Source organism: Triticum aestivum, chromosome 3B (genome assembly GCF_018294505.1).
Source record: "Triticum aestivum cultivar Chinese Spring chromosome 3B, IWGSC CS RefSeq v2.1, whole genome shotgun sequence".
Lineage (NCBI taxonomy): Eukaryota > Viridiplantae > Streptophyta > Magnoliopsida > Poales > Poaceae > Triticum > Triticum aestivum.
In genome coordinates, this window is record NC_057801.1 from 53,128,764 (window position 1) to 53,141,814 (window position 13,051).

At 42.0% G+C, this 13,051-nt stretch overlaps 1 protein-coding gene across 1 annotated transcript; it reads right to left on the reverse strand.

The window, feature by feature from the left end:
- Positions 1 to 5,053: 5,053 nt before the first annotated feature.
- On the reverse strand, positions 5,054 to 7,510 carry LOC123064688 (putative F-box protein At4g22660). The gene has a single exon (XM_044488113.1). It carries the CDS (start codon positions 6,914 to 6,916, stop codon positions 5,519 to 5,521), a length of 1,398 nt encoding a protein of 465 aa, XP_044344048.1. The 5' UTR covers positions 6,917 to 7,510; the 3' UTR covers positions 5,054 to 5,518.
- Between the last annotated feature and the right edge of the window lie 5,541 nt (positions 7,511 to 13,051).

Consider the following 13,051-nt stretch of genomic DNA (forward strand, 5'->3'; position numbering starts at 1 on the left):
ACAACAAGAACATTTTTATACATGTTTAACATTTTTAAAATACATGATGAACAATTTTAAAAATATATATGTGTTTTGAGGTCTACTTTTTTTCATACAGATTTTACACTTTTCGTATACAGTAGGAACTTTCTATACTTGTTTATCATTTCTCAAATACATGTTTTACTTTTTTCAGATATATGTTTTGATGTGTACTTTTTATATCAATTGTAAATTTTTCATATATATATAAGAAACATTTTTCTTCTAGACGTTTAGCATTTTAAAAATAACATTTTTTTAGATATGTGTTTTGATGTCTATTTTTTCATACATATAGTACATTTTTTCGCGTAAACATAAGAAACAATTTTCTTATGCATGTTTAACATTTTAAATATATATTACATTTTTTCAGATAAATGTTTTGATGACTTTTTTCATTCATATTGTACATTTTTTTTGCTTATACATAAGAAACATTTTTGTTACACATGCTTAACAATTTTCATGTACATGATTAACTTTTTAAAGTACATGACTAACATTTTTAAATATATATTCAAATTTTTTGAATACATAACATTTTTTAAATACTCCCTCTGATCGACATTATTTGTCCCTCAAACGGATGTATCTAGCACTGAAATGCGTCTAGATACATCCGTTTGAGCGACAAGTAATATGGATTGGAGTGAGTACATGATTTAACATTGTTTTAAATACAACGATTGCCATTTTTTTCCAACACATGTTTTGGAGTCTAACTTTTTTCATACACATTTCTAATTTTTCATATACATGTGAAACATTTATTTGATATACGTTTGGTATTTTTTAAATACATGTTAACACTTTTTTAAACACATGCTTTTGAAAAAAATTAAATACATGTTAAAAATTCAAATACATTTTGAAACATTTTTTAAATACTATCAACATTTTCTACCACTGCTAATTGTTTCTTCAAAACTGAAGTAATTCTTTATGAAATATATGTATTCTAGAGCTTTTTAGAGAGAGGGGGGTGAGAGAGAGGAGGGAGGGAGGGAGAGAGTGAGTGGGGTGAGCAGAACTTGTCAATGGGTCGGCACGTCCCTGGCATGGCACGTCGAGCCCGTATGTAAGCTGATTGTGCCATTTTCGGAACCTGTGCGTCGCCTCATGACCCAGGCACTGGAGGCGACGAAGAGGAGAGGAAGGGGTGGGGAAGCCGTCGGGGATGGCTATGTTTGGCCGCCCGCGTCGCTTCCGTTGAAGTGACGTGGGGGCGAGAGGGGAGGTGTCCGCAGTATGCATCCTCTGTGTCCAACAGCATCGACTAACGGTGCCCAGTGCGGGACAGAGAAGCCGAACATGCATCGGATCAGGCGCTAGCCCACCACAAAGTCACGCTCCAGGGAGCTGACAACAAGCAAGGGGGATGTACCAACACGCAAGCTCAAGGTCGTCTGGTTCCATGGCTACACGAAAGTTGTCAGGGAAGTTGCGAACGCAGTCCCAAAATGCTAGGGAGACCAAACACCGTGCGATGGTGGTGGAGCTTCACCAGGGAGCTTGCAATGGCATCGAGCTCGGCCACTGCCATGGACTCTTGTGTCACGGTAGGAGAGCTCCAGCATTGCCTCCTACAACTCGCGGTGTTGTCTTCGTCTTCACCTCCGTTGGCACGAAATCCGCTGCCAATGGCAGGGCAGCCACTGCAGGCTCCTTCACACGCCCCCCGACGACGCTAAATGCACCATCATGATGGTGATCAAGCGTGGAAGACATTATTCCTATTCGGGGACATCGCCATCGCCATGCAACACTAACCAAGATGTTGAGTCTAAAAAGAACAAGAGTGGGGTCCTTCGTGCCGGCAGAGGAGATCCTTTGCACCTCCATGGGCCAAAGGCAATCGGAGGTGGGGCGGAACGGCGGCGGAGCTGATGGTGGGAGTCTCTCCGTACATATCTAAATACTTTGTGTTGGTGCCATTTTAGAAGAAGAAAGCTTTATTTTATCTGTAGAAGACGAAAAGTTGAACAGGCGTGGCAGTGTTGTTTATAAAAAAAATTGTATGATTTTTTATCTATATTACATTTTTCTAAATAGAGCATGCACAATTTCTTTTACATATATGCCTGCTCGGTCTCTCATAGGTGCTCATAGAAATAGGGTGTGAGTGGGTGGGTTCATAAGGGTGAGTGTATGTGAGCGACTTTGATTGTACTTCGTTCATTTGTTTACTTTACTTTGGTACAATTTTAGAACAAGATATGTTGAGCTGAGGCGTGGCAGTGTTGTTTACAAAAAGATTTGTATGAACAGATTTTATCTATGTTACAGTTTTTTTAAAGAACATGGACAATTTCTTTTACATACATGAACATTTACATGAGGATATAGTTCAAAAAACTTTGTTTGATGTAGAGCATCTTTATGTACCAAAGTAAATATTTGAAGTTACGCAACCATTTTTATTTGAAATAATTCTATGGTGTAAAAATATTCAAAGGAAGTTTTTCCGTTCAAACATGTTTTTGAAATTAAAATTAAAATACTGATGGGGCTGATGTAACCATGAATGTTTTAATCAATTAATAAAGCTTAGAGGGTTGTCTAAAAAGAACCTATTGGTGACATTATTTGCATATCTAAATATACTTTGGTACCATTTTAGAAGAAGAAAAGTTGAACCGAGGAGTGGCAGTGTTGTTAATCAAACAAATTCATATGAATTCTTCTATCAGTATTAAAAAATAATAGTTATGGACAGTGTCTTTTATACACATGAACAATTACATGAAAATACCATTCAAAAAATCATTGTTTGATGCATAGCATTTTTATGTACCAAATAAAAATTGAAGTTATGCAACCATTTTTAGTTGACAAGCACGGTCATTTTTATTTGAAATAAATATATAGTGTAACATATTTTAAAGGATTTTTTTCCCATGCAACCATGTTGATCCAATTTCAGGTGTTCTAAAACAAATTAATAAAAATAATATATAGGGGAACAAAAATAATTTATGCAAAACGAGAATTTGCAATGGGCCGGCCCTCTGTCTCCTTCCCCCAATAAAACAGAGGCCGCCCCCTTCGCTCCGTCTCCTTCCCCCCAAAACAGAGTGCTCTCAATCCCGCGAGCTCCTCCTCGTCGGCTTCCTCCTCCCCAAGCTCGCACCAGCCAAGAGAGCGTCTCTCCGCCGTCCACCACCACCGCCTCACCGCCCCTCTCTCCGTGCTTTCTCCTTCCGCTCCACCTCGCCGTGCGGGCGAAGACAAAAGACGACCAAGAAACCAAGAAGCGGCTTCTTGGGGACAACCCTCCAATGGCGCAGGGCGCCCGGAAGAAGATCGGCAAGGATAAGGCGTAAAAGTACGATGTGAAGGTGTCCGCTCTGGAGCTCCCTGGTGCGCCGACTGGGTCCGGGGTGGCCGGGCTGCAGCTCCCCGGCGCGCCACCACCGCCGACCCAGCCCGAGGTCGACACGACATCTCAGGCGCGCGACCCCAGCCGCCTCAGGCCGAGGTTTCTCCTCGCCCGCTTACGATCGTCCCCGCCCCCGCTCACCTTCCGCCTCAGGCCGACGCGGTCTGGTTCAGGAGCTTGCTGGAGGCCCTCCGACTCCGGTTTCCGGGGCCGGTTGTGGCGAGGATCTTCGAGGCCTTCCAGGGCGCGTGGGCGTCCGTGCACGGGTGGTGGAGCGGGCCGCCGCTTGCTGTCGCTTCGCCGGAGTTGAAGAAGAAGAAGAAGAAGAGCAAGAAGAAGGACAAGAACAAGAATACCGTGCTCCCCGTGCCGCGGCGTAGTAAGGCATGGTTGTACTGGGAGAAGCGCCGCCGCCGGGTGATCCCCCCTCCTCCTGCTCCTGTTCTTGATGAGCAGCCACTGGTATGATCCAATTCCTCTCCTTCAGAAAACTTCAGTGATAGTTGCACAACACAAAACTGAGTCACAAACCATAAAATGGACTTTGCTGGAATTCGTCGATAGTTGCATGACAACTGAATTTATGTTAATCGGTTAAAATTTATAGCATTATGCAAAGAATCTTTGCTGGAATTGCAGAAGCTCTCTTCTGATGAAGGGCAGCAAAAACTTTGCATTCAGTTAAAATCCAGTGATAGGAAAACAAAGTTACCCACAAAGTGTTATTATGTTAATTTTGCAAACAAAGTTACCAGAGGATTGTGTCTTAGTTTGCTTGTACTCTGTCACATATCTTGTTTGTAATTTCACTCAGTTTGAGTTTTGACAATCAACCTTTCATTCATTTTTTTCCATTGCTTCACATCTTATAATGCATCATATCTGAAATAAAATGATCTGCAATTTTTATCATTCCGTCCCATATCTGCGCAAATGATAGCCAGAACTGGTTCAGTTGAACACAAGTTGCATCAGTTTTTTTTATCTTATATCTATGCTTAGATTATCGATGGAGTGGCTGTCCCTGCTGCGATCAAGGAGAGATATAAGAGGTACTGCAGAATAGCTGGATCCTGTCCGGCGACGACCACAGTGTGTCACCTTTGTATATTTGAGGAGGAGCTCCACCCAAACGGCATTGTTCACACCTCGGAGGTTAGAAATCAAACTAGCATCGATTTACTCCAACATATGATTTGTGCATTGCAACATAGATGACATTTACTCCATTTGAGCTAACAATTGTCTGCTTTTGTAGATGATCATGCATTGCAACATACATCATTCAGTAGCTGTTCGCTGTGGCAGGTTTGGCTGTGCTGCGAAAGTTCCTCCAGGCCGCGCCCTACGTGAGCACACCTACTTCTGCCACGACCTGCCCGCTGATTGGTGGCGGCTACCATAGCGACCCGCTGGTACTAGGAAATGAAATGTTGGTAGCACCAATGAAATGGATTGTTGTGAACTTGTAATTTTTTTGGATTCAATCTGCTATATGCTTTGGTTCTAAAACTACAACCAGATCCTTGTGGTTCATTCATGAACAACAGTGGAAAATATTAAACGGGAACAATATTTCCTTGTGTGCAATGATACAACAGAGAGCTCTTATATTTTATTTCCAGATGGTTTACTGGATTTTCCTTGTATTATCCTTGGGAGCTCTTATATTTCCTTGTGTGCAACGATATGACAGAGAGCTCTTATATTTTATTATTTTCATTTCTGTAGGAAACAACACTGTTTGATTCCAGTAACAACACCAAAGTCACATACATTTCTTTATTTTTGCAATAAATTATGAAGAGCACGTGTACAGTACTTGACGAAACTATTACAAACTATTTGAAACATAAACATTGTCAGATTGCTGTAACTACGCGATGATTCCATCTTATCCAAGATTTTCTGAAAACACCTGCATATATCATCTCTGACTACCAAACCAGCAGTGTCATCAAAAGACTGAGCACAAAAGGATGTTGATGTTCAGCACTCCCTCGGCAGGCCATTTTTGGAGCACAGACAGGACCTCTCTCTCGAGACTCGAGTAGTAGCGTCTTGTTGTACTGCACCTCGTGTTAATTGCGACTGTAGCAGTTCACTTCACAGTTATTGGCTCATTGAACCCATCGCGTAGATCTTTCTAAGATCAGGAACAATCCACATTGGAGCTGGATAGTTGGACCAAAGCTGAGGAGACACAAGTTCCTCCTTGCTGTTATCATCCAAGCTAATAATTCCCATATCACGATGATTGTTCTTATGTCCCGCTGTCCACAGAAAATTATCGTCGGTAAAATAGGAACGATTTGCCTTGAGAGCAGGATATTCATCAGCACTGAGGCATAGCGATAGATTATGACCAAGAAATAACACATGGTCACGCAAGCAATTGATTGCCTCAGTTTTATTCCACAGAGCATCAATTTCGCATATTTTAATTTCTGTAGTCTTCCAGTACTCAGATGAACCAGGTTGAGGTTCTAAATCATGGTCATGAACTATTCTAAAAACAAGTAGCAGCCTGCCCCATGGAGCTTGAACGACGTACCTGCTACAACAATCATAATGCTCAGGTATCATTATAATCGTCTTCACAGTGACCACAGGGCCACTAAGATCGAATGCGTGGAATTCCCCTTTTACATTCACTGCATACAATATGCCATCCTTGTAAATGCAGTCGTCGTGAAGATAATGAGGCGGTAGCCAGGTCCACTTATCATCCCCTGCCTTTGCAAATGAGAGCTGAGCTTGTGGATTGTGGATGAGCACCACAATGTAGCTTCCGGTGGTTGTGTCAGGAAATACAAACGCCTTCCGCTGGAGTCTATCCCTCAGCTCGGCAAGAGCAAAGATGGTTGGATTACGACTATTGCACGCTCCAGTGTGCCATGACATCTCGTACTCGCAGACATTACCATGCTCATCAAATATGGGCTTCACGTGCTCAATGGTGGACACTGAAGGGAGAGCAATCTGTTCACAGGTGATTGGATTCAGAAGGTGCATGTCAGACCTCTCGTCGACGGTAACAAGCCAGCCATGTGAGGACCCAATCAAATACCTGCTGCGGATAGGTGGCTGTGGCAGAGTTAACTTGTAGGACCTCTTCTCGGCAAGGCTGTAGAGGGACAAAACATCATCAGGATCAGATTCAGAGGTGTAGACCAGGCAAGGCGTCTGGCCCTGCTTGTACTTCCCAAGGGTGCGTAACTCAGCGTATGCGGAGTGCCAGGATGAACAGACAGAGCCAGCGCGCATGAGGTCGGGGATCTCGAGAGCGGCAAAGATAAGTATCAAGATGTCCTTCGGCAGCTCCGGCAATGTGGCTGCCATCTTGGTCTCTGACAGTGCCACATGAACATGTTCATCTTTGCAGAATTTCTTGAGTGGAGGGAAACCTTGCAGTTGAGGCAAAAGTCTGAAGACTAGAGAGCACAACTTGTGCCGGTACATAGCTAGGTCTTGCAATCTGATTATCCTGGCTATGCTACAGGTCTCCATGGCTTAGAGCAGAGCCTCTCTGTTGGAAGACAAGCCAGTTAAAGCAGAGCCTCAAGTCGCAGTCTTGATGAGAGAACAGGAAAGTCCTGCCAATACTTATAGATCTCCGGCCGAGGCCTCACCCCGACTCCGAGGAGGTGAAGCAAATCCGAATCCAGACTGGAACAGGAACACTGAAATTATTTGGACTCTTTGTTGATTGGTGAAGGAATTCCTGAGTCCCCCCGCTCTGCTTTGCTTCCACGAACTCTGATTCCCATCGAGGGCCCAAGACAGAGCACAAACTGGCTGCCGAAGAGGGAACGGTTCTGCGGCGAGCTGCTGGGTACGGATCCGGACCCAAGGAGAGAATGGGAGCCGGCACCTTGGGGATCGAGCTAGAGCCTTGGCGCCGCTCGTGGCGGTCCGAGACTCCGAGGTCGCCGGAGTGGACGCGCCCGTGTTCTCTGGAGTCACCGCACCGCCGCTCGATTGGCTGACCTGCAGTAGTCGCGGCGCCGCCCGTCCGCGGTCTGGTTGGTATCGCCGAGTAGCCCCTCCTCTTATCCCTCTGGGTGAACTGAAAGAGCAGGGAATTTTGATCCTCAATCGATCCATGGGGTTCAGTCCAGCCAGGTAGAGAGAAATTGCGAATATGCCACAGGGGTAACTGGGTAATTTCACCATATTTACTGCATGAAAAGTTCGAGAATCGGTTAAAACCTTTTTTTGTAGGGAATCAGTTTTTTTATGCTTTTCGGGGAATCAGTTAATAAAACTTATAAAACACTAGATAGATCAAAAAAAATTATAGCGGAAACATGCTCAGCTTTATTGATCTATATCTACCCCTCTACCCCTAATCTACCCTATCTACCCTAATCTACCCTAATAATAATAAAGCAAATACTGTTTTTGTCGTCCGTCCAAATAATTGCCCCCGAATTAGCTATAAATTACCCGCTATGCCACCTTTAAGTTAAGAAAACGATTCGGTTTTTATTTTTAAAGGCGCCGCCGTGCTCAGTGGTTTTATATGGGCGATGCCCTATTAATGACGCAGACGCAGTATCATCATGGTGGCTAGAGGCTGTTGCTTCTACACAGCAGACCAGGGTTAGAATCCTGGTACCCTCCTTTTTCCCTAGGCACCTCCTCCACACCTCACGCCTTCATGGGCCGGCCTACCTGCTGTGACGCTCTTGTTCTTTTTTCATTTTGTCTTTTTTTTTCTTTTCTCATTTCTGTTTTAGTTTTTCCTTCTTTAAATTTATTTGACAATTCCAAATTATAAAAAGTTTCCAGTTATAATTTTTCAGATAAATTATAAAATATGAGTGAATTCAAAAAAAAACTTCAGGAGCAAAATCTAGCTACAAATCCGAATTGATACTCCTGCTACAAAATGGGAACCTCCAAGAAGGGACTTTGTCAAAGTTAATTTAGATGCGGCTTTTAAGCAGGATACACGCGATGGGGCGTACGGATATGTTCTGCGATCTGACGAGGGCGAGCTTATTGCGGCAGGGGCGGGAAAGTTTATGCATGTCAAAAATGGTCTACAGGCCGAAGCAGAGGCGTGTCTAGCTGCAATCGAGGGGGCGAGCAATGCTGGTGTTCATCGTATCATGCTGGAGTCCGATTCTCTGTCCTTGGTACAAGCTCTCCACTCTGGTGACTACGATAGTGCTGAGCTTGGAGTCCTGTTCCGCGAAGCCAGAAGTAGTTGTATTCTTCACTTTGATTCTTATGAATTTGTTTTTTGCCCGAGGGTGTGTAATTCCGTAGCGCATTCTTTAGCGCAATATGGTTATCATGCGGCTGTGCCATCCACTGTTTGGTTGGATCACATGCCAGGTTTTGTTTTAGACTTGGTTGCTAGCGACTTTGCTGCGCCCGTTGGTTAATGGACAGTTCTTTCTTTCAAAAAAAAAACTTCAGGAAATAATAAAATTTTCGCTGTTTCAAAAAATATTGGTGATCTTATGAAACTGTTCGCAAATTATGAAAAATCACAATCTGGAAAAACATGTCAGGAAGTACAATCATGTTCATGATTTTGAAAAAAAAATATTGTGTATTCAAAACATATTCGTGAATCTGGAAAAAAATGTCCATTATTTTTCTTAGAAAATATTCAAAAAATTATATGTCTTTTGCGAAATTCAAAATCCAGCCCCCAATTTAAAAAGTCATCAATTCAAAAAATGTTAACTAAGTCAAAAAAATATTCATGAATTCAAAAACTATTCATGCATTTCAATAAATGTTTCTCTAAACAAAACAAATGTTCGTGATTTTATAAAGATGTCCTAATTTCAAAAAGATGTTTGTCGATTCAAAAAGCTGTTCGCCGATTCAGAAGTATTTTATGTCTAGGATTTGATTAGTTTTTGGAAAGTCTTTATATGTCTAGGCATTGAGAGTAGTTCGTGGTCGATGAGATTTGTTTTTAAAGATTTAAATATTCCCTTGCGCGTGATGATGGCAAGTGTTTCGTGCAGCGACAAGCTCATTGCCTAGGGATTTACCACGTCAAATGCATTACGATCACGTGGACATTGTGTCCATCATCAACGAGAGTGAGAAGAAAGATATGTGGCAACATGGTGAGCCACCGTGTTAAAATAGAGAACACTCATATGTCTAGATATTAAGTCATACTTATTTGGCTAGCATGTATTTTTTGTGTCTCCCGTTGCAACAAACACCCCCTAGGGGGGTTGACTACCGACATCATTAAAAATCTTTGGTCTATTTCTTTTTTGTCATGAATTTGATGTCTCGTGTTCTTTGCTCTCTTGCATCATTTATTCTTAATTATCAATCTGTAAAACTAATGACATATTGGTGTAGTTTGCCTGAACTCGAATTATTTTATTTTGGGTCTATAAATTTTCTGATTTTTTTGTTGTTCACCCGTTGCAACGCACGGGCACTTTTGCTAGTGTATATATATATATATATAATAATAATAATAATAATAATAATAATAATAAAGCACGGAGTGCTTCTGGTCGTCCGTCATCTAAATTACCCTCAAAGTTGATGAGAATTACCCACCATTGCCATCTATAAATAGAAAAAAAACGATTCATTTTTCCCTTATGTCGCTGCCGGTCGCGTTTCGTTCATACAAATTATTGCCCTTGGGTATAATAGGTGGTCAATAGCTTGATTGGCTGGGGCTGTGCTCTTCTGTTGTGGAGACCTAAGCTCAAGTCACGGTACTCACATTTTTTTGCCTTTTATTCTTTGAATTTCTGTTGGGGTAAGATAGAACCGACTCGCTCAATGGATGCACAGTATTGTAATTTGGTCCATCTACTGTCTGTTTAACTTTTTCCTTTTTTTGTCAGATTCAAGTACTTTTTAAAATATTCATATCTTTCAAATATTAACACAAAATTTAACATATTATATATAAAAATTGCTCAAAAAAACGTGTACATTTCAAATATGCTATCATCTTGCATGTTAATCATTTCTAAAAATAATACTTTTCTTTATACGTGTACTTTAAAAATGTCTACTACATATGTTTTCTATCCATTTAAATTGACTAGATTGGATACACTGATGCACTCACAAAATCTATTACTGTTTCAATAGGGGATGTTCATTTCTGCCCATTTAAAATTCTTAGCCAACTTTGTTCCTTTTTGAAGAAAAAACTACTAGCCATCTTTTGTTCTTTTTTCAAAGAAAAACTACTAGCTAGCTTAGTGCTATATATGTACGTGTAGAAACATATGTCTACACATCGTTGTGTACAGTGGGTCGGCCGCCGTCTTTGCATCCCAGCGCCCACCAATATGAAGTAGTTGATGGCCGGCTGCAAATGACGTGGACTAAAAAGGAGCAATTTTGGATTCGCGGGGCAAGGGAGCTAATGAGTTATAGTCTGGAGTTCGCATGAATCATGACATCAGGCGGTGATTGAAAGAGGAGGAGGTCTCGACCAGACTATCCCGATCTCACCTAACACAAAGAAGCATGTTTTGCAGATTAATCTACTTGATGTTATTGTTACTTTTAAATATGTTCATAATATTATTTCTTTCCATTTTACTATCTCTACTTTTAATGTCTCAGTTGGTAGGTCGCGTTCCGGGTTTTATTTTCGTCCCACCTCACCCGGTCTTTTTGGTACTTCTTTGGTACTTCCTCCCACCTCCCACCCGTTTTATTTCGCTGGTTCTTTTTCGTCCCTCCCCCACCCCACCGGTTTAGTTTCGCGTCACCCTCTCACACAACGAATTTTTTTTTAATGGATCATAACTTTCCATGCTGGTGCAAGTTATTTTTAGTAATGTCTTTATGTGAAAGAATCAATCACGATCGATCTCTAAATATCAAATCTAAATTAATTAACCTTACCTTAAATTGCTCAATCACATTAATTAGGAAACAAAATAACCGATTTTAAGAAAATATCTACTTTTAATGGAGGGTATTACATACCAAACATAGGTACGTCATTAGCTCGCTTCCTTCCTTTCTCTTCCCTTCGTCCCTCAGTCCCATGCTCGTGGCGCTGAAGTGGCATCGACAGGCGATGGCGGCGAGGACAGCACGTGGCAGCCCCTTAAGCACGAACACGACTGCACCTCAGGTCTGCCGTCTCCCAAGATATGGGTGAGTTCTCGTGATGCCCACCCTAAACCCTCACGTCCTACAAATTCCTCAACCTCTACCATCTCGATTTCGTCCATGCTCTGATCCAGATGACGATGCAGCTCCGGCCGATTGACAATGGAGGTTTGCCATCCTTCCTCTCAGCACCCACTCCCTGGAGGAACGACACGCCATGCCGATCGAACCCGGTCGAGATCACTCACCAAGATTGCTATTCGGAAGTTTTTTGTCAAAAAGTGAAGAGTGGGACGGGATCTGCACTTTTGTTAACATCTCTACTCCTAATGTCTCAGTTGGTAGGTCGCGTTCCGGATTTTATTTTCGTCCCACCTCACCCGGTCTTTTTTGGTACTTTTTTGGTACTTGCTCCCACCTCCTGCTCAGCCGAGACGGTTTATTTTCGTACTCCCTCCCACCTCCCAGGTAGTTCCCTCCATGCAAAAAAATCGAACCAACCAATCTCTACTCCTAATGGAGCAGTTGGTAGTCTTCGCCGGTCAATTTTCGTCCCACCACTTTCGTTCGGTTTTTTTTCGTAGGTTAACCGTCGTAGATTTTTTTCGTCGCCTCCCCCACTTCATCGGTTTATTTTCACTTCACCCTCTCACACAATGAAAAAAACTGAACGGATCAGAACTTTCCATACTGACGCAAATTATTTAGTAATGTCTTTATGTAAAAGAATCAATCACAATCAATCTCTAAAGATCAAATCTAAATTAATTAATCTTCATAACGTTTGTTTCCTTTCGAATCATGTTCATAACTTTCCTTCCTTGTTTGGGCAGAAACTGTTTGGTAGCAGAGATTAGGAAGCTTCCTATGAGTGTAGTAATAGGAAGTATTCTTTTTCTTGATGATTCGTTTCCATGCATGATGATAGTAAATTATGCCAACATTCACCACTATTTATCAACGTCATCAACCGTATCCATTTATACCAGTTTTAAGGGAATCTGCTCGCTATGTCTTTTTTAAGGGGATCCGCTCGCTAACTCGTCGTCGCACGTTATTTTTACAAACAATCTCTACTCCTAATGGAGCAGTTGGTAGCCTCGTACGGTTTATTTTTGTCCTCCTCCCACCTCCCCTGGTTTTTTTTTCATCCTCCCTCCCACCTCCCAATTTCGTTGGTTTTTTTCGTCGGTTTTTACTCGCCCCCTCCCACCTCCCAGTTTCGTCCGGTTTTTATTCGTCCCACCTCCCACCACCCCCTTGTACTGGTTCTTTTTCTCTTCACTCTTTCCTTGCAAACCAATAATTTCCTAACATACAAAAGATCACGAATCTATCTTTCCTTACCCGAACCAATCGCGCCCTACATCAGTGTATTTCTTTATTAAGAAAACTAACACGTAAATCTTAACGCATTGCAAACAAATCCCGTTATGGACCTAATTAATTTATTATGGAATCTACACGTGGTCGCATTGGTTCTTTTTCTCTCCACTCTTTCCTTGCAAACCACTAATTTCCTAACATACAAAAGATCACAAATCTATCTTTCCTTACCCGAAT